At 35.2% G+C, this 22243-nt stretch overlaps 1 protein-coding gene across 3 annotated transcripts in view; it reads right to left on the minus strand.

Annotated features, from left to right (window-relative positions):
- LOC109548348 (THAP domain-containing protein 5) overlaps window positions 1-22243 on the minus strand; it is a 217697-nt gene that overhangs the window by 192351 nt on the left and 3103 nt on the right. Inside the window, exons 2-3 of one of the 3 annotated variants that reach the window (XM_019925383.3) lie at window positions 21101-21293; window positions 17263-20581 (exon numbers count right to left, since the gene is read on the minus strand). The exons of the other annotated variants lie outside the window; for them this stretch is intronic. Of the exons in view, the coding sequence (XP_019780942.1) occupies window positions 19667-20581; window positions 21101-21293 (1108 nt within the window). The 3' untranslated portion in view covers window positions 17263-19666. Of the gene's footprint in view, window positions 1-17262; window positions 20582-21100; window positions 21294-22243 lie in introns of those variants that run through there. 3 annotated transcript variants of the gene reach the window in all.

Consider the following 22243-nt stretch of genomic DNA (forward strand, 5'->3'; position numbering starts at 1 on the left):
CACCAAGCAGTCCATCTCCAAATGATTACTTTACAAAAAAGAAGTATCTTTAAACTACTGCAATCTGTAGCAGCTATGATCTATAATTTTCAATTCTAGGCCTGAAATATCTCCTAGTATTTTTGATACTTAGTAATTTTGATACTGAATTATTCCAACCCAAAATATCTAAGACCTGTATGACCTGGATTTTCATTAGTAGTATTTTTTATCCCAGTGATAGTTTTGATCCTTTGCCAAATAAAATTTTGTAAGCTATTCCAGGTAAATGTACACATGGGAAAACATAGTACATTGCAAATCAGAAGTTAACAGTAAATCATGCCATCTTGAGCCAGCAAGATATACACTTTATCACTGGGGCCTTATTTTCCCACATGAAAAGGGGATTAAAGATGGTATTTAACTCAGGGGTCACTTAATAACAGGAACAAAAGAGGGGATAGATAAGATTACAGATCCTACAGACTTTAAAAAGATAATAATTGTAATGAACACCTAAATGCCAATAAATTTGACAACTTAGATGAAATTAACAAGTCTTTGAAAAACACAATTTACCAAGACTAGTACAAGATCACAAAGAAAATCTGAATAGTCCTGTTTCTATTTAAAAATTTGAATTTGTTTTCAAAAACTTTTCCACAAAGAAAACTCCAGGCTCAGGTTATTTTGCTGGTAAAGTTTACTAAACATTTAAGGAAGAAAATGAGATAATCCATGTTCAAAATGATCAACAATCTTCTAAATAAAGGACACTGACATAGAATGGGTTAAAACAAAATAAAAAAGAGGGTTTAGAAATGAGTGTGAAACAAACTTTCCATAGGTTCTCTTTAAATCCCACATTTTAAATGCAGTAAAACAAGTTGAGGAGGAAGAGATAATCAAAAAAAAAGTGCTAGAAACATGTCTCAGAAAAAACAGTTCCAAAGTATATTTTGTTTCATTTTGTCTTACTTTAAAAAATATAAATTGCCATAGTTTATGTGGAATTGGATGCTATGTTAAAAAACAGGCATATTGCTAAGAAAGACAAAATTGAATTCAATTACTCTATAAAATGAATTGATATAAGATTTAGGAAGATCAGTAAATGAAGCATAGCATTATTCATGTTATGATGTGGCATTAAGAAAATCCATATTGTGTTAAAGTGTAGTGAAAATGACTTTTCATGTCTAAATACATGAGTATGGTAACCAGAACAATCATAAACAGTAAATATGTGTCACTTCAAAGGAGTTAGCAGCAAACATCTTATGGCAATAAGATTGAAGGACAGTTTCTAAGTCTCAGAGTATACTTATTTTGCTCCCAGTTCAATCATGAAAACTGTGACTAACTGAAATATTTACAAACACTTCTAGTAATAATATATCTGTGAAGATATAGAATAAAATGTAGGTGGAGTATAAACTTCATAAAATAAAATCCAAATCAAGAGATAAATCACTCAAGATGAAGATAATTGTCTAGAAAAATATCAAAGTCTTCCCTTAAAAATTTCACTTTAGGGAGTTCCCTGGCAGTCCAGTGATCAGGACACGGTGCTTTCACTGCCGTGGCCCAGGTTCAATCCCTAGTCAGGGAACTAGGATTCCGCAAGCCGCACGATAAGGCCAAAAAAAAATATTTCAATTTAGAATTTAGATAAGTCCAACATAAGGAAGATTTAGGAGTAGCCAATAAGTCACCTATAGTATTATTGGGTTTTAGGTTTTTAAAATTTTATTTATTTTGTAAATATTATATATATTGCAATTGAAAACAAGTCTTGGAGTAAATATTTTGTGACTTTCTTAGGGATGCCTCAAATTGAAAACAGTGATATGTATATTTTTAACTATCTTAAACTTCTTTGCCCCCATTTAAATCTTTGCTAAGGTTTTCATCTCTTTTAATGTTATAACTTCTATGGCTTCTTCTCTATTTGCTGTTAACGGGTAAATTGGAGATATACATTACAGCAAAAAATAAAGCCAGCACAGTTACCTAACAGGCTTTGAGACTGAACAACATAAAATTTCTATTAAGTTCTACAACATTGAAAACTAACTAGATCTAAGCATAATGCAATATACTTTATCAATCATCTATCATTCACCAGAGGACAGAGAGCAGAAGTAAGAAGAACTACAATCCTGCAGCCTGTGGAACAAAAAGCACATTCACAGAAAGATAGACATGATGAAAAGGCAGAAGGCTATGTACCAGATGAAGGGACAAGATAAAACCCCAGAAAAATAACTAAATGAAGTGGAGATAGGCAACCTTCCAGAAAAAGAATTCAGATTAATGATAGTGAAGATGATCAAGAACCTTGGAAAAAGAATGGAGGCAAAGATCGAGAAGATGCAAGAAATGTTTAACAAAGATCTAGAAGAATTAAAGAACAAAGAAACAGAGATGAACATTAAAATAACTGAAATGAAAACTACACTAGAAGGAATCAATAGCAGAATAACTGAGGCAGAAGAACGGATAAGTGACCTGGAAGACAGAATGGTGGAATTCACTGCTGCCATAAAGTACAGACTATAGAAAAAAGAATGAAAAGAAATGAAGACAGCCTAAGAGACCTCTGGGACAACATTAAAGGCAAAAACATTCGCATTATAGGGGTCCCAGAAGGAGAAGAGAGAGAGAAAGGACAAGAGAAAATATTTGAAGAGATTATAATCGAAAACTTCCCTAAGATGGGAAAGGAAATAGCCACCCAAGTCGAGGAAGCTCAGACAGTCCAATACAGGATAAACCCAAGGAGAAACACACCGAGACACACAGTAATCAAAATGGCAAATTTTAAAGACAAAGAAAAATTATTGAAAGCAGCACGGGAAAAACGAAACATAACATACAAGGGAACTCCCATAAGGTTAAGAGCTGCTTTCTCAGCAGAAACTCTACAAACCAGAAGGGAGTGGCATGATATACTTAAAGTGATGAAAGGGAAGAACGTACAACCAAGATTACTGTACCTGGAAAGGATCTCATTCAGATTCCATAGAGAAATCAAAAGCTTTACAGACGAGCAAAAGCTAAGAGAATTCAGCACCACCAAAGCAGCTCTACAACAAATGCTAAAGGAACTTCTCTAAGTGGGAAACACAAGAGAAGAAAAGGACTTACAAAAACAAGCCCAAAACAATTAAGAAAATGTCATAGGAACACACATATCAATAATTACCTTAAACGAGAATGGATTAAATGCTCCAACCAAAAGACACAGGCTTGCTGAATGGATACAAAAACAAGACCCATATATATGCTGTCTACAAGAGACCCACTTCAGACCTAGGGACACATTCAGACTGAAAGTGAGGGGTTGGAAAAAGATATTCCATGCAAATGGAAATCAAAAGAAAGCTGGAGTAGCAATACTCAAAGCAGATAAAATAGACTTTAAAGAATGTTACAAGAGACAAGGAAGGACACTACATGATGATCAAGGGATCAATCCAAGAAGAGGATATAACAATTATAAATATATATGCACCCAACACAGGAGCACCTCAATACATAAGGCAACTGCTAACAGCTATAAAAGAGGAAATCGACAGTAACACAATAACAGTGGGGGACTTTAACACCTCACTTACACCAATGGACAGATCATCCAAAATGAAAATAAATAAGGAAACAGAAGCTTTAAATGACACAACAACCAGATAGATTTGACATTTATAGGACATTCCATCCAAAAACAGCAGATTACACTTTCTTCACCAGTGTGCACGGAACATTCTCCAGGACAGATCATATCTTGGGTCACAAATCAAGCCTCAGTACATTTAAGAAAATTGAAATCATATCAAGCATCTTTTCTGACCACAACGCTATGAGATTAGATATGAAATACAGGGAAAAAAAATGTAAAAAACACAAACACATGGAGGCTAAACAATACATTACTAAATAACCAAGAGATCACTGAAGAAATCAAAGAGGAAATAAAAAAATACCTAGAAAAAATGAGAATGAACACACGACAATCCAAAACCTATGGGATGCAGCAAAAGCAGTTCTAAGAGTGAAGTTTATAGCTATACAAGCCTACCTCAAGAAACAAGAATAATCTCAAGTAAACAATCTAACCTTACACCTAAAGGAACAAGAGAAAGAAGAGCAAACAAAACCCAAAGTTAGCAGAAGGAAAGAAATAATAAAGACCAGAGAAGAAATAAATGAAATAGAAACAAAAAAAAAATAGCAAAGATGAATAAAACTAAAAGCTGATTCTTTGAGAAGATAAACAAAATTGATAAACCATTAGCCAGACTCATCAAGAAAAAGAGGGAGAGGACTCAAAGCAATAAAATTAGAAATGAAAAAGGAGAAGTTACAACAGACACCGCAGAAATACAAAGCATCCTAAGAGACTACTACAAGCAACTCTATGCCAAGAAAATGGACAACCTGGAAGAAATGGACAAATTCTTAGAAAGGTATAACCTTCCAAGACTGAACCAGGAAGAAATAGAAAATATGAACAGAGCAATCACAAGCAATGAAATTGAAACTGTGATTAAAACTCTTCCAACAAACAAAAGTCCAGGACCAGATGCCTTCACAGGTGAATTCTATCAAACATTTATAGAAGAGCTAAAACCCATCCTTCTCAAACTGTTCCAAAAAATTGCGGAGCAAGGAACACTGCCAAACTCATTCTATGAGGCCACCATCACCCTGATACCAAAACCAGACAAAGATACTACAAAAAAAGAAAATTACAGACCAATATCACTGATGAATATAGATGCAAAAATCCTCAACAAAACACTAGCAAACAGAATCCAACAACACATTAAAAGGATCATACACCATGATCAAGTGGGATTTATCCCAGGGATGCAAGGATTCTTCAATATACGCAAATCAATCAATGTGATACATCATATTAACAAATTGAAGAATAAAAACCATATGATCATCTCAACAGATGCAGAAAAAGCTTTTGACAAAATTCAACACCCATTTATGATAAAAACTCTCCAGAAAGTGGGCATAGAGGGAACCTACCTCAATATAATAAAGGCCATATACGACAAGCCACAGCAAACATCATTCTCAATGGTGAAAAACTGAAAACATTTCCTCTAAGATCAGGAACAAGACAAGGATGTCCACTCTCACCACTATTATTCAACATAGTTTTGGAAGTCCTAACCACGGCAATCAGAGAAGTAAAAGAAAAAAAAGAATACAAACTGGAAAAGAAGTAAAACTGGCACTGTTTGCAGATGACATGATACTATACATAGAGAATCCTAAAGATGCCACCAGAAAACTACTAGAGCTAATCAATGAATCTGGTAAAGTAGCAGGATAAAAAATTAATGCACAGAAATCCCTTGCATTCCTATACACTAATGATGAAAAATCTGAAAGAGAAATTAAGGAAACACTCCCATTTACCATTGCAACAAAAAGAATAAAATACCTAGGAATAAACCTACCTAGGGAGACAAAAGACCTGTATGCAGAAAAGTATAAGACACTGAAGAAAGAAATTAAAGATGATACCAACAGATGGAGAGATATACCATGTTCTTGGATTGGAAGAATCAATATTGTGAAAATGACTATACTACCCAAAGCAATCTACAGATTCAGTGCAATCCCTGTCAAATTACCAATGGCATGTTTTACAGAATTAGAACATAAAATGTTAAAATTTGTATGGAGACACAAAAGACTCCGAATACCCAAAGCAGTCTTGAGGGAAAAAAATGGAGCTGGAGGAATCAGACTCCCTGACTTCAAACTATACTATAAAGTTACAGTAATCAAGACAATATGGTACTGGCACAGAAACAGAAATATAGATCAATGGAACAAGATAGAAAGCTCAGAGATAAACCCACACACCTATGGCCAACTAATCTATGACAAAGGAGGCAAGGATATACAGTGGAGCAAAGACAGTTTCTTCATTAAGTGGTGCGGCAAAAAGTCTACAGCTACGTGTAAAAAAATGAAATTAGAACACTCCCTAACACCATACACAAAAATAAACTCTAAATGTATCAGAGACCTAAATGTAAGACCGGGCACTGTAAAACTCTTAGAGGAAAACATAGGAAGAACTCTCTGTGACATAAATCACAGCAAGATCTTTTTTGATCCACCTCCTAGAGTAATGGAAATGAAAACAAAAATAAACAAATGGGATCTAATGAAATTTCAAAGCTTTTGCACAGCAAAGGGAACTACAAACAAAACGAAAAGACAATCCTCAAATGGGAGAAAATATTTGCAAATGAATGATCAGACAAAGGATTAATCTGCAAAATATATAAACAGGTCATGCAGCTCGATATTAAAAAAACAAACAACCCAATCCAAAAATGGGCAGAAGACCTAAATAGACATTTCTCCAAAGAGGACATACAGATGGCCAAGAAACACATGAAAAGCTGCTCAATTATTAAAAATTAATAATCTCTAATTATTAGAGAAATGCAAATCAAAACTACAGTGAGGTATCACCTCACACCAGTTAGAATGGGCATCATCAGAAAATCTACAAACAACAAATGCTGGAGAGGGTGTAGAGAAAATGGAACCCTCTAGCACTGTTGCTGTGAATATATACTGATACAGCTACTATGGAGAACAGGTTACTTAAAAAACTAAAAATAGAATTAACATATGACCCAGCAATCCCCCTACTGGGCATATACCCAGAGAAAACCATAATTCAAAAAGACACATGCACCCCAATGTTCATTGCAGCACTATTTAGAATAGCCAGGTCATGGAAGCAACCTAAATGCCCATCGACAGATGAATGGATAAAGAAGATGTGGTATATATATACAATGGAATATTACTCAGCCATAAAAAGGAACGAAATTGGGTCATTTGTAGAGACATGGATGGATCTAGAGACTGTCATACAGAGTGAAGTAAGTCAGAAAGAGAAAAACAAATATCGTATATTAACGCATTTATGTGGAACCTAGATAAATGGTACAGATGATCCGGTTTTCAGGGTAGAAATCGAGACACAGATGTAGAGAACAAACGTATGGACACCAAGGGGTGAAAGCAGGGATGGGGTGGTGGTGGGATGAATTGGGAGATTGGGATTGACATATATACACTGATGTGTATAAAATGGATGACTAATAAGATCCTGTTGTAAAAAAGAAAAAAAGAATCATCTATCATTCAAATACCGCCACTAGAGATAGCATATTATTAGGTGTTTCCACAACTTAATTGAGGGCTTACTAGGTGCTTAAGGCATTCAAAGCATGATACCCCAAAATATACCACTTTGACTAAGGACTGTTTTGAGCTGCAGGCAATTGAGAGGATGCAGATACAGAAAAAACTGTCTGTCCTCTTTCTTTCTGCTAGGAAGGACAGGAGGATTCTTAATCACCAGAGACAACACCAGACTCTTATCAGCACCAGAGGAATCTACATAACAAAACTTACTTAAAGAGCCTTTATCTGCCATTCGTCCCCTCCCCCAGCCCCATATATTCACCTACCCACAGTTTGCTGCCTCTAAAGACCTAAACCCCTTTTCCTTTGTCTTGACAGTTTTCCTTTTTATGAAACCATATAAGCCCCAAGTTCTGCCCATACCTTTGAGTTACCCATCACAGTGAGTTCTCCCATGTGTATGTCGGATGGTAGAGGGTATAGGGATTTCTTCTCCCCTACACTGACAAAGGTAAGTTTTTTTGGTCCCCACCTCTTAGGAACTTGCAGTCTAAACAGAGACTGATACATAAGGAGGTAACTGTGACAAAGAATGATTTAGTTATATTAATGATATGAAGAGTCTGCAAAGACAGAGTGAACAACTGACTAGCACGAATATCTGTTTGTGTGTGCATCAGTGTGTGTGTGTGTGTGTCTGTGTGTGTTGTTACCTCTTAGAAGAGGTGACATTTAAACCTGTTCCTCAGTGATACACAGGACCAACCAACCCCCCAGGAAGTTCTGGTTCAGTTCTTTCCAGATTAACAAAATGAAGACGAAAGACAGATGAGATGTGTGGGACCATTTTGTCTAAGTTGGAAGCAATTTCTCCCATGACAAACACTATGTGTTAAAATCAGGGTCCTCCATTCGCTAGTATTAGCAGCGGCATCTCTTCACCTTCAGTATTTTGCTGTTGCTAACAAAGGAGTGGTCTACCTCATTGTGCCTTGGACTAGCTTTTTGTCTTTTTTCCCCTCATTAAAAGGCTTTGTTTACAGTACTTTTTTTTTCAGAAATGCATCTCCGTGGTTTTTTCCACTAATGTGCTTCTGCCTACTGACAAAGAAGACTAGAATTTTATTACTCAGGAAACTGGATTTTTCAGGTCTTCTGAGTCCTACCTCTATGCCTCTCCTATATCCCACTACATTATTTCCCGTTGCATTTTATCATTTCCCAAATTAATGAAACTAAACAGGTGAACTGAAATTTGATATGCTGAAGGATGTTTCAAACCTCCAAATCACCAAATTTTAACAAGGCAAAATAAATATCTCTTTAACATATTACTTGATGTTCCAAAGAGAAATAGATGCATGCTTTCTTATTTAATGACTTGCTGGGGATTATTTGAATAATCGGAATGGTGTCTTTTTGCCCTTCCCTCCTCACTCTCTCAAAAGTTTCTTCTCATAGTTTAATACCACATCATTGAACTGACTTCTTTTTCATCTGTGGTTTAGATATGTTCTAGTCTCATAACAGTGAATTCATTTTTACCTAGACTAAGCAAGGTTGAAAGCTCAATAAAATTAACCTCATTTCACATTTATGATGTTCTAGTCCACTGTGCATATTTAAACACCATGCCTTTTTATTAATGGAAATTCTAAACCATGCACTGAAAAAAAAAAAAAAGATTAGGCCTGATCTGAATTTGGCTCCTGCTCCATTGCTTCTCATTTTGAATTATATTCCAGCAACTAAGAAACAAACGAATTGAACTTACACAGTATTTTCTAATAATTAAAAATAATACTTATTTAATATCTGAAATAAATTTTCTGACATTCTATATAGTAATTTGAACATTAAAACTTATTTTCCATAAAATGTGAAACAACACTGGTCTAAAACTCGTAAGAATTCTTGTGTAGAACTTACCCAGCCTGCTTTTGGATATGGGTCAATTTTTTTTTCAGTCCTAGTTTTACTCCTGATGAATAAAACTCACAAAACTGAATTGGTGGTTTTTGTGTACTCAAATCTAGGATAGTAGCTTTCCCATCTCTATGTTTCAAGGTTTTTAGAGAATAAAATAGGTAAAGAGCTCTATGCCTCTCTAAAAAATGGCACAATGTGGAATGTAAGGCAATACTGCCCTGACCAGTGCTGTTTAAATTTTTTGGAATCATTTGTCTCTTTCCTAACTTAACAGAAATTATGGGTTCTCTTTCCAGAAAAATTCCTGCACACAAAATTTTGCATTAAATTTTAGGGCATCCAGTGACCTTCCTAGAGGCTTCCCAAAGACCTCCAAGTTATAAAACACTAGTCTAGAAGGAATGCTACATCACCTTTACTAGGTATTGTTTATGGCATGTCATAAAAGATTTAAAGTAGCATTATTGACAATTCACGTCAATAATTTAACAGAGCCTACCTGAATAATGGGGCAATAATATATTCATGGAGCTGCAAATTGGTTAATTTATTTGGTGGCTGTCTCAATGTGGAGCCAGAATTAGACCCAGCAAATAGTTGCTGAAATATGGTTTAGTAGGTGCTGTTATTCACTTGACAAATATTTATGGGGCTCCTATTATGTACTAGGAATTGTGCTAGGCAATGAAGGTAAAAAGCCTGTAAAATCAACACACTTTAAGGGTATGAAAACTTACATTGGGGGTATGAAAACAAGTAAAGAGCAATAATGATACTAGATGATAGGTATTATGACAGGGTAAGTAAAGGTGGCAAATAGAGTAAATAAGAAGGGCATCTGGAAGGGCAAATGAAGGCTCTCTAAATAAAATAATGAACAGGTCAGTCCTGAAGGATGAATAGGAGCTAGCCCATATCTCTTACACATGTGCTTAAAATGTCAGCATTCTTTGCGTCTTGTTACAAAAACTGCTGTCCTTCATTACCTGCTCCCTGGAGTCAACCCCTTCCAATGATACATGCAGATTCTTTGTGTATTACCTCAAAATAACACACTTAATTTGCATTTTAAAGTTTTTGCATTTAGGCATTATCTTTTGATATCCTACTATGGTCGATGAGGATTTTGCTCTCTTTAATTACCTCATCTTCCAACCCCTTGTTCCTGGCCTTAGCATAAACTTATGCACACATACACACATCCCTCCCATGCCATACCTCATCTTCCCATTCTGTCAGTGTTTACATTGTATTTACAATATTTTGACCATGTAAATGCAGTTATGTACTAAGATATGATGGCTTGAACTTTCCTGTACATTTTGCATCAATATTTGTCTGTCTGGATAGTTTTCTCTGTACTTATTATTAACTCAACTCTAAATTCTACCCTAGATATGTAAGTTTCCTTTGAAGATGTTCAACACATTAGTTATTCTATCAATGTTCATTTTCTTGAAGAACTCTATCCCTGAGCCATCTGATCTACTACAATTTGGACTGCTGGCTCTCTAGATCTGTGGTCCAGCTGTCACGTTGGGACTGCCTTTCACCACCAACTCCAGATTTCCTTTGCTTCTTTCTTGATTTGAATTTCCTTTTTCCTACTTTTAATCTCTTGATCAGTTTAATGATAAATTAAATCATTCTAGACTAATCATTCTGTTGATTTTCTTCTATGGCCTTATTTCCCTAGGACATATTTTCCAATAGCGTCCTTGGAAAGGGTACAGAGGAGGCAATATTTTGAGAATCTGGATATAGAATTTGATCTTAGAACTCTTTTTTCCCTCATAATTTTCAAATCATTGATCTCTTGTCTTCTTGCTTCCAGGATAGCCATTCAGGGGTTTGAAGCTGTTCTATTCTTGAACTTTTGTGTTGCATGTGCTTTCTTGCTGAAAGTCCTCTTTTTGTGTCTAAAGTTCTGATCTTTACAAATAATCTGCCTTGGTGTATCTATTTTCATCCACTGTTTTCAGCACATGATGGGTCTTTCTATCTGGAAATACATGTTCAATTCTAGAAGATTTTCTTGTACTATTTCTTTTACTATTTCCTTTGTTATGAATTTTTAAAACGACTACTATTTGGATAACCAACTTCCTATATGTATTAGTTTTTTAGGACTGCCATGATAAAATACCAGAGACTGTGTGGCTTAAACAACAGAAATTTATTTTCTCACAGTTTTGGAGGCATGACCAAGGTATCAGCAGGTTTGGTTTCTCCTGATTCTCCTCTTTGTTTGCAGCAGACTGCCTTTTCACTGTGTAACTCACATAGTCTTTCTGTGCTCTCAAATTCCTGGTGTTTCTGTGTGTTGAAATTTCCTCTTCTTATAAAGACTCCAGTCAGATTGGATTAGGGCCCACTCTAATGGCCTCATTTTATTTAACTAAATCACCTCTTTAAAGGCCCTATATCCAAATACAGTCCCAGTCTAAGGTACGTTTTTTTAATGCTTCAACATCTGAATTCAGGGGTAGGGGACACAATTTAGCCCATAACACTGGACTTGTTTATTTGAAGTTTACTGTCACTTTTTCATATGTGATTCACAGAAATCAACTTCTTTTTCTCTTTATTTCCATACAACCTCCTCATTCTTGACCATCCTTGTCTGTTCCTAGTATATATCCTCCCTTTCAGAACTTTCCTTTTACTCTTTAGCTATATTTATCAAGACAAAGTGGAATAGAAAGATTCAAAAAGAATAAATTGCTTTGAACTTAATACTTAATACATGATGAAATTCCATTTCATTTTTACTCCATAACTTCTCCAGGCTTTATTTTTACCTTTAATCCACATATACATTCATTCATCATTTAGAAATTTTCACTATAGATTTTATTGGATTGTTGGTACATATAATACTGGCATTGTTAAAGCATGACTACCTGAGTTATAGTACCAAGACGCTAATCAGTGACCATTAAAAACAGTCAAATTTATTGATTATTTAGGAACAACAGATTCTTTAACATCTTCTTTCAAAGGAAAAAGGGGCATACATTTTAATGCCTAAGATGAAAATAATCACATTTAAGTCATTTTTAAGGGCAGAATGTTGTTTTGGGGGCAAAATCCACATCACTCTTAACCCAGTGCATTGTGAAAAATCCACTTTATAATCAATATATAATAATCAATATAATTATCATATATTTTCTCTTAAATATCAAATAAAGCATACATTTCAAATATACAGAAAAATCTGAATATGTGTTTATTAATATAGCATCCCTGTGTGATTATCAGAGAATTAAAAAGTAGTTTTAATATTTTTATCCCCTTAGGTAATATGTTTTACTACAAATAACTGAAGTAAGAGAAGAATATGTTAATAGTTCACCCAACATAAGATATTTTGCTAATTTGTTAGACTATTTAAGCTAAAATTTCTTAATTTAAAAAACATCTATAAGAACATTTAAAATACATTTCTGGGAATTCCCTGGCGGTCCAGCGGTTAGGACTCCACGCTTCCACTGCAGGAGGCATGGGTTCGATCCCTGGTTGGGGAACTAAGATCCCGCATGCCACATGGCGTGGCCCAAAAATAAATAAAATAAAAAAATAAATCTCATATATTTTAGAATCTGTAGGTTCCAGTTCCGATAGTGAATATTTGTCACATTTCCATTACCTGAATGTATGTAATCAAGCCCTTCTAAAACATAGGGTCATTCAATGACCTTACACCTGACAAAAATACAACACTATATTACAATGCCTGAAAAGAAGACAAAACACAGATAGTCGTGAATGGAAAAGCTAACACTAATAAAACAGCACAGATACATGAGATAGTCAATACCGTGGCCCAAGACTCTGGGATCCAGGGCAATCTGGAGCCCTTGGCATAAGTGTGGGGGGCATAGAAGTGGAGTCTGAAAAGGAATGTCCATTTGAGGGAATGAATTCTCTCTACTATGAAAATATAAGAAAATGTTTCTCTTACATTATCTAGAAGGTGTAGAATTTACAGAGAGGGAACAGGTGATTAAGTTTACTAGTGATGCAGAACAATAGGTCACCATATTTAATTAGACACTGCATACTATTTATATACATGCCATAGAGAAGACTATTAAAAACCTGAACCTTGGAACAAAACCACTGAGGTGTTTGTGACAGATTAATGATGATTAATGATGGGCTGTCTTTAGGGTTTCTCTGAGATTGTGAGTAAAGTGAGATTATTATGTTAAAGCTTCTTTTATTAAAGCATTAAATATATATCATATTAATTAAACCTAGCTTATTTATTTCAAAATTGGGGATGGAAATAGCTCTAAATTTATATTAAAACAATTTAGTTGATTAGTTCATATTAGAGTTAAACCTACTCTCACCCTTGTAAAGATTTTATGTTATCCTCTCCAGTAGTGCCTGCTTCTTATTTTCTCTGGGAATAGAGAAGTGGGCCGGTGCGTCATTACAAGCTCAGAGGAGAGACATGAAACTAGAATTTGCTAGCAAGTGGGAAAATGATATGCAAAAATGTCATCCTCATTTGGCTCACATTTTACTGCTGCAGAGAACTAAAGAAGTCAGTTAGCTGCTCCGCCTGCACCCACCCCACTCCACGCCACTTCAACCACTTATTAAAAGGGCAATTGCCCCTTTTCAGAGTTTTACTGAGTTAGAGGAGCATTCTTCTGCCTACCATAGTGCCTAACTTCAATCCCAAGTTTACTGAATCCAAATCATCAAGTCTTTCACTGTAAATCCCCACTCCCCCTCAAATGTTCTTAAAACAAAGAGCAATCATAACAAAACTATAAGAATGACGTCTAATCAGAGTTGACCTTTAGAGTTACTTTAATAAGCCTAACATACTCTTTTGTCATTTCAACTAAAATATGTAATTTTAAATTCTGAAACATTTTAAAAAGAGTAATAAAGCAAACCTGTACCTATTATTTCAATAGATAATATTTTTGTCATCTTTATTTAGCTCACTTATTTTTTTAAAGAAGTGACACATAAAATCTCTCCACCATCACCCCTTCTTGCCTCCTCAGAGGTAATCATTATCCTGAAGTTGGTGTGCTTTTTCATCCTTTACATAGGAATGTAAATATAAGCAACATGTATTACTGTTTTGTGTATTTTAAAATTTTAATTAAGTAGTAGACTGTTACCAAACCTTTTGCAACTTACCTTTTTTCACATAGTTTGGGTATTTATTCATGTAGATGCATGTAAATCTAGTTCATTCATGTTAACTACTGTATAATACTCTATTGTTTTGGTTTATAGAGGTGTTTATAATTTTTTTTTTCAGTGAATTATGTGATGAGATCCTCAGCTTGGGGGAGGAGGAAGGGGTAGTAGGAGGGGAAGGGAGCAGTGTGAGGGAGAATTGAACTGGAGGTAGAACTAGAACTACACAATCAGCTCTCCTGGTTCTTAGGCCTTCAGACTTGGACTAGAACTACACCAAAGGCTCTCCTGGGTCCCTAGCTTGCCAACTGCAGACCTTGGAATATCTCAGCCTGAAGAACAGCGTGTTTCTCTGGAAAACACAGCCTAAAATACTGCCTAACAATCCACCCCAAAAGAAACATTTTGCTTACAATTTTGTGGTTAAGGAATTCAGGAAGAGCTTAGCTAGGTGGCTGCATTTGCTGCATTTTGAGTCTCGAGTCGCTGGGGCTGGAGAATCATTTTCCAAGGTGGCTTCTTCACACGTCTGATATCTCATCCTCCAGAGTTTCTCCATGTGACTTTGCTTTTCCAGCATGATCTCAGGGTAATCACACATTACATGGCACCTGGCATTCCAAGAGGAAGCAAAAGCTCCAAAGAGGATGTGAAAGCTGCCCGGCCCATTAGGGGCTGAGTCTGGAACTGGCAGTGTCACTTTCACTGTATTTTACTGATCAAAGCAGTCACACGCTCTTCCAGATTAAAAAAAAAGGTAGAGAGAGCTTCCCTGGTGGCGCAGTGGTTAAGAATCTGCCTGCCAGTGCAGGGGACATGGGTTCGAGCCCTGGCCCAGGGAGATCCCACATGCCACGGAGCAACTAAGCCTGTGCACCACAACTACTGAGACTGTGCTCTAGAGCCCGAGAGCCACAACTACTGAGCCTGCATGCCGCAACTACTGAAGCTTGTGTGCCTAGAGCTCATGCTCTGCAACAAGAGAATCCACCGCAGTGAGAAGCCCGCACATCACAACGAAGAGTAGCCCCGCTTGCCGCAACTAGAGAAAGCCCACGTGCAGCAACAGAGACTCAACACAGCCAAAAATAAATAAAACAGATTTATTAAAAAAAAAAAACAAGGTAGAGAAATAAACTCCACCCCTTGATAAGGGAGTGGCAAGGTCATATACTGCAGAAGAGAATACAGGATGAGATATATTTTGTGGCCATTATTTGCAAAATAGAACCTACGACAGGGATGATAGACTGTGGAAGAGTGGTTGGTTGCAGTGTGAGTTGTTTTAATAACTGTACTAAACAATAGAAGGTGGTGGTCAGAATGAGGAGTTTGAAGGTGACATTTTTCAATGGGATGCAAGAACTGGTGATGACAAAGGTCTACCATTGACCACAGAAATGAGGTGGCTGAAGAGGAATGGAGGAAAAGTTCACTGGAGATGAGGTGGTCAAGTAACCAAAAAGCCAGAGGGTGGAGAATAGGTTAAAATGATAAATGAAACAAAGACCCTTCCTTGAAGGAACTTCTCTCTTATACAGATACATCTTGTCTCCCACCCCCACCCCCCAATCTTCTCTGTAGCTTTTTCCCTCTGACAATTGTGAATGAGTGTTTCTACCCACCCACCTCACCCACAAAAATACAAAACAGCATAATCTAAAAAAGAAAGATGTACTTGAACACCAAATTAGTTGGCAGAACTGTTCAATTTAGCTAGAAACAGAAATATTTATCTGCACATTAATATTCCAACTCTTAATATATGGCTGATTTTTTTTCAAGATCTAAAATATGCAGAAAAGTTCCCTGCTTGATGTTTTTATTTTAAAAAGTTTTATTCTGCATATTTATAAAGTTGAGTTTTTTTTTTTAATAACTGCAAAAGAAATTCAGTCACACCCAATGATTGATTAACAGAATGTAGTGGTGTACTATCTAAACAAATCGTGCTGATGTGCCATAATAAATTGTCTATTAGTAAAGAAAATACACTTTAGGGCACAGCATCATATCACAAATTACAGTAAGGATACTTTGCAAGAATTTATTCAAACTAGAGAATTCTGAGTAACTGCATCTTTTGAATGCAGCACTTAAAAATGTAACAACTCTGGGGCTTCCCCAGTGGCGCAGTGGTTGAGAGTCCGCCTGCCAATGCAGGGGACATGGGTTTGTGCCCCGGTCCAGGAAGATCCCACATGCCGCGGAGCGGCTGGGCCCATGAGCCATGGCCGCTGAGCCTGCGCGTCCTGAGCCTGTGCTCCGCAACGGGAGAGGCCACACAACAGTGAGAGGCCCGCGTACCGGGGGGGGAAAAAAAAAAGTAAGAACTCTGTGCATCCTTTTTCTTAAAAAAATGACCTTGTGTGTGTCACAGAAGTGCTGCTTTATTGCTGCAGAGGTCAAAGTTCAAGGCTCAAGAGGTACAGGAGAGAATACAAAGGTAGCTTTAAGAAAACTGGTTTTATGTATAAAAAAGAAAGTTTATAAAACTTAATTTACAAACCAAGAACAAAGTAGTATGCATGCCTTATGTATAAGCATCCTTAAAACGTCAAAATTTTTGAAATGCATAGCCAGAAAACAAAAAACCACTACTGCCCCTTGCCAAAACCTGCATGATGTTTAGATCAACGTCACATATTATTTATATGATGAAGTCTTTCTAAATTTGACTTACCAATCTCCCTGACATGTAGGCATAAACAGCTTCCTTAGACTTATTTCCTTTTTAACTATCAGATAGAAAGTAGGAAATAGTCTGTGGTGGGGATAGCCTTCTACAACAAAAATCAGTTAATAGGTGGCGTAGCAGATAACTGGTAAATGGTACTGTCCATTGGAAACATGGAATGTTTTAAAGATTATATGAAGATCTATATCCTTCCCTAATCATTCTCAAGGTATCAAGGATATATTTGTTAAGAAGGTTCTTGATTTTAGGTGACCAGAACCAAGAAATTCTAAGTAGGCAAATTCAAAATATTCATCCAAACATTTATTGAGTTAATATTACATTGTCAAAGAAACGAAAGTGAATAAAAATTCTGCTTTCAAAAAGCATACAGTCCAGTTGAAGAGAAAGCTATGGATAACATCATGATATAAAACAATGTAAACACTGTTACGGTGTTATAAAACAAGGCTCAGTGTTATAAGACAAAGCCCTGCAGGAAAAGAGAAAAAACAATTTTGACTGGTAAGAAGGGATGACATTCCAACAAAATCGAAATACAATTTTAACAGACTGGTTGAATTTAGAGAATAAAATAAGAAGACACAAAAACAAGTACCTGTCTAGCATGTTTGAGAAATGCTAAGAAGTCCAGTGTGGCTAGAACACAGGATGAACAGAATCACAGAGGATCATATACATGATAGTAACAAGTTTTGCTTAATTCTGTAGGTATTAAAGAGTGACTACAGATTTCTCAGCTAGGAAAGTTAGGTGGTGTGCAGGTGATACAGCTAGATCTATAGCTTAGGTAAAAAGCTGATAGCAGAGTCCAGGAAAATATGGAAGCAGGAGATTGAAAATATAGGTACTACTAGTTAAGAGGCTGCTATAAGAATGTAAGTAAGAAATAAAGTTGGTCAGAACCCCCAAATAAAATTTATTGGTTAACTGAGTTAGAGGGAACATTCTGAACTGAATATAGAAAAGCCAAGAAAGTATCTTAAATACTTATGATTTAGTAGTTTAAAGAAACACAACTAGTTTAAATTATTCCTGAGTAAACTATAACTTTAAATAGAAAATAACTGCAATGTACAACATATTTTATAATGACTTAAAAAGGCTATTTACATCTATATTATTTTAAATACCAGCAAAATGCAACTTAAAAATAACATCACATCAACTTTACCAATTATATACACATAATTTATGCAAAAATTTTAAGGAATTTTGCCCCACCCATAGCCACACAATAAGGACACCACTAATCAACTTTTTATAATTAGCTGACACACATTCATATACTAATTAATTTTATTAGCCTAAAAAAACTAAGTGACACATGGCCCCAAATAATCATCCATTTACAAAACAATTAGTATACTATTTGCTGTGTAGTCAACTAATATTTATTGAGCACCTCCTATTTTCTGGCACCAAAAACACATTTACTACCTTACAGAATTCAAAAAACCATCCTTCAAAATAGGTAACAGTATTTTTTATATAACAGATGAGAAAACTAAGAATCAGGCTGACAGGAATTTGCTTAATACCATAAAGAGCAACGTATTTAATTATATTAACTGCCAATTCTAAGGGATCATCTATTTTTCACATTTGTGTTGCTACGACTATGTCTCTGCTTTTACGTTTCATTTTATTTCTATCACCATTATTTCTCTTTCCCACTTGTCGCTCCAAGGTTATCACCACCTATCTATAATTTCTTTTACTAAAATACATGTAAGTGGGAAGGTGTAACATTAAGTATTACTCTATCATTCTGGAATTTTAAAACAACATATGCACACATTTTTAAAAGTTACACATATTAAATAGATAAAAACCATAATTTAAAAAAAGTATTAAAAAATTTAACCTCATTGAAATTTTTGGTTTATAAATATAACCTTAAATACAAGGTGTCAAGAAGCTTAAATGACTGTGTATTATGATGGTCTGCCACATATAAGGTACATATTCTTTCAAGTTTAAAGTACCTCTCCTAAGAACTGGGCTAATGGTTGATTCCTTATTTTAGTTCAATTGGAATAAAATTGTAACTGGAGTATTTTCCTTTATAACACAGAAAACTATAGCGCAAAGGCCAAGCAACACATAATTTAATAAATATTGAGAAGAATCCAACAGTTAGTAATATCAAATGCTAGCCAGCATCTAGTTTTATGTGAGTATAAGATTATCATATAGAAAACTTGTTCTATTAAAAGTATCTAATTAGAAAGGCAAGAAACTATAAAGAAACAGACTATGTTAGAGGTCTAGTTAAGTGCCCTCTTTTTACAGATTAGAGACTGAATATCTTGATAAGTAACTTGTCCAAGTCACATGTCAATGGTAGAACCAAGACTGACTCCTGAGGCTGATTTCTATTCTGGGCTCTTGTTTACCATATTTGTGTTCTCTCATTTTACGACTTAACCATATTATTTATTCACTATATTTTAACTTCAAATTTGGAAAATTAACAGGTAATGACACTTCTTCTACCCAACAACTCTCTAGTTTTTCTCAAAAATGAGCATTATAAGAACAGGACGCAGTTCATAACATTAGAGCACTTGCTTAGCTTCATTAAGATAAGAACTTTACACAGGAAAAAGTTCACTTTACATATAATTTGGTTTGGCAAACAAAAAGCTTACATAAAAGTCACAGCTTTAAAATCTCTTTAACCTACATCATAGTAACTTCATACGTTGTGAAATGGTTTTCTATAATCTTGACATTTTCTTCAGATAGCCGGTTTTCCTGTTTTAGCTGCCTTATAAGAGCTTCCAAAGACTTCAATCTTCCTAGAGTTTGTTGTTCTTGTAACTCAAGGAGAGTTATCTTTGAATGTAGTTTAGAGACTTTCTGCCAAAGATGTTCCTTACTTACATCTTGTCTGCAGTAAGAATGCTCAATCTGTAAAACTTCCATCTCATTGTCTACATCCTTATATGAGTCTTCAACATCTATGTCTTCTTCCATTTCCACCTTTTCTTTGGGGGCAGGTATAAAAGAATTAATTGTAGGTTTGGAATTTTCTGTAGGTACAAAAATGGCAATAACAGATTCTTTATTTGTGTTTAATTCTTCAACTCTTTGAGTAATTGTGCTGAACAAGAATGGATTTTCCTGTGCTGACTTAATTTCCACAGAATTATTTGTAAAGTGTGGGTTAGCAAGATGATTGGTAGTTATTTCAAGCACTTCTTGGGCTTCCAAAGACTGCTGAATACCTTCTGAATTTGAAGTTGTCAAAGTAATAGTTGTAGAATTTAGATTCTCAAAAGATGTGTGAAAACCACCTATACCTATGTCTTGACTAACTGATGTTTCCAAGGTAGGTTCTGATTTTCTGGTATCTTGTTTAAGCAGATTAAGAGTTAATACATTATTTTGTAAACTTTCTGTTTTTGTATCTGGTGGCTTTACCAAGGCAGATGAATCAAGTAATTCTGCATGCTCAGGGGGGACATCTGTGTCAACTGTATTCTTCTTTGGCTCATTTGATGAAAATGACTCTTCTGACTTGGCTTTTAGGCATACTTCTTTCTCATCTTTCAATTTTTTCTTCTGAGATTTTTTTTTGGAAGGGTCTTTCTCCTATAAAATAATATTTTCAAATTCTAATAAAGATGTCCTTACTAGGCTTATTCCCTTATTAGTTAGTGCTATTTCAGTACAACTATGAGCAGTATACTGGCCAAGCAAATTTATTCAGTTAAAAAAATGTTTTCAGTATATAACAGCTCAAAATATACTTGAAAACATTTTTTTAAAAAAATTATGCATAATCAATATATCAATATAATGGAAAAAAATCTCAGATCACTCACAAGACCAGTAAAATATCTAGATCATTAATTTACGTTAATAACTTAACCTGATAATTTATGTATGTTATCCTTGGCTCCTCTGAAGCTATGCTTCAAAACGGTTTAAATCTTTAAAAAATTATTACACTTTCAGTAAAAGCACAAATTAGTTTTTCTTTTTCTCAAATATGTGTTTTCCCAGCAGTTACCTTTCCCTCTCATCCCCTCTACCTGATTACCTGCCACCCTGCAATCTGCCACCATGCTCAGCATTATCCCCTTCTCCCCTACTCCCTGCCTCCAATACCTGATTCTCTTCAGGCAAAGAAAATATTGTTGGAATTGCAGTTTGTTTCAAATAGCGAATACCCCATCTGATGTCAAGAGAGTCAGGAGTAAAATGGTCACTACACAGGAACTGGTATTTACTGGGAACCCATGAATCTCGCTTCATGTTCTTTAACCATTTTTCAAGTCTTTCTTTGTCATGTAGAGGAAACCTGAAAGTAAAAAAAGGAAAACTTTGCTATATTTTAACAATTTTGCCAGATTCCAGGCCTGCACATATAGGTAACCTATCAATCAAGTGCCATAAAAGCAAGACAACCACTCCTACCATACAACAGCATCTTCATGACAACTACTACCATATCATCTCTGCAGCAAAGAGGACTAAGATATGAGATGTGTAGCCAAAGCTTTTGTCTGAGAAGAGTGGCTTGTAATACATAACTCAGAGTCCCTTCAAGTAAAACCTGTTACTACAAAAGATAAAATCTATTCATATTTGCTATGGATTACATTTCTTTTTCATTCTGTTGTGTAGTTTGCCTAGAACTAGTGAAGAGCTTTGTAACTACAAAGTCCTATTCAAATATATTTCATAGTAACATAACAAGTCAAACGGTTTCTGGTCTATAATTCAAGAAGTATTAAACTTCAGGCTCTTACATTAATATTTTTAAAATACAGAGATGTTAATTCAAACAAATGGTTTAGCTGACATAAATGAATACTCAATCTTATAAAACTTCTAATCCTCCATTCTCTTTACTAGAATCAGCCTCTATTCTACCCATTTGTAATTTAGTCCAATATTTCTAGTCTTCTACAGCTGGTAGATTGGGAACTCTAAAATTCAAGTGTTCAAGTTCTGAAAGAGAAATTGACACAAGAACTAAACGTGTTAAAGGACAGACTCAGATATTTTATAATATGAAACAAACAGAAAAGATAGAGAAAAGTAAAACAGCTCTTTATACGTGTTCTTCCTGTACTGAGTAACCTGGATTTTTAGAGTTGGCTTTAACGTACTACAATGTGTTTTATGGGTAAAACTGGACTAATGGCAGAATTTGACAGAAAACTTTATTCTACCAGTCTAATCAGGTTTGAGTTAAACTGAATTAAACAACAGTGATTTATACTTCTTTTGAAGATTTTACAAGAA

The sequence above is a fragment of the Tursiops truncatus genome, chromosome 9 (genome assembly GCF_011762595.2).
Source record: "Tursiops truncatus isolate mTurTru1 chromosome 9, mTurTru1.mat.Y, whole genome shotgun sequence".
Lineage (NCBI taxonomy): Eukaryota > Metazoa > Chordata > Mammalia > Artiodactyla > Delphinidae > Tursiops > Tursiops truncatus.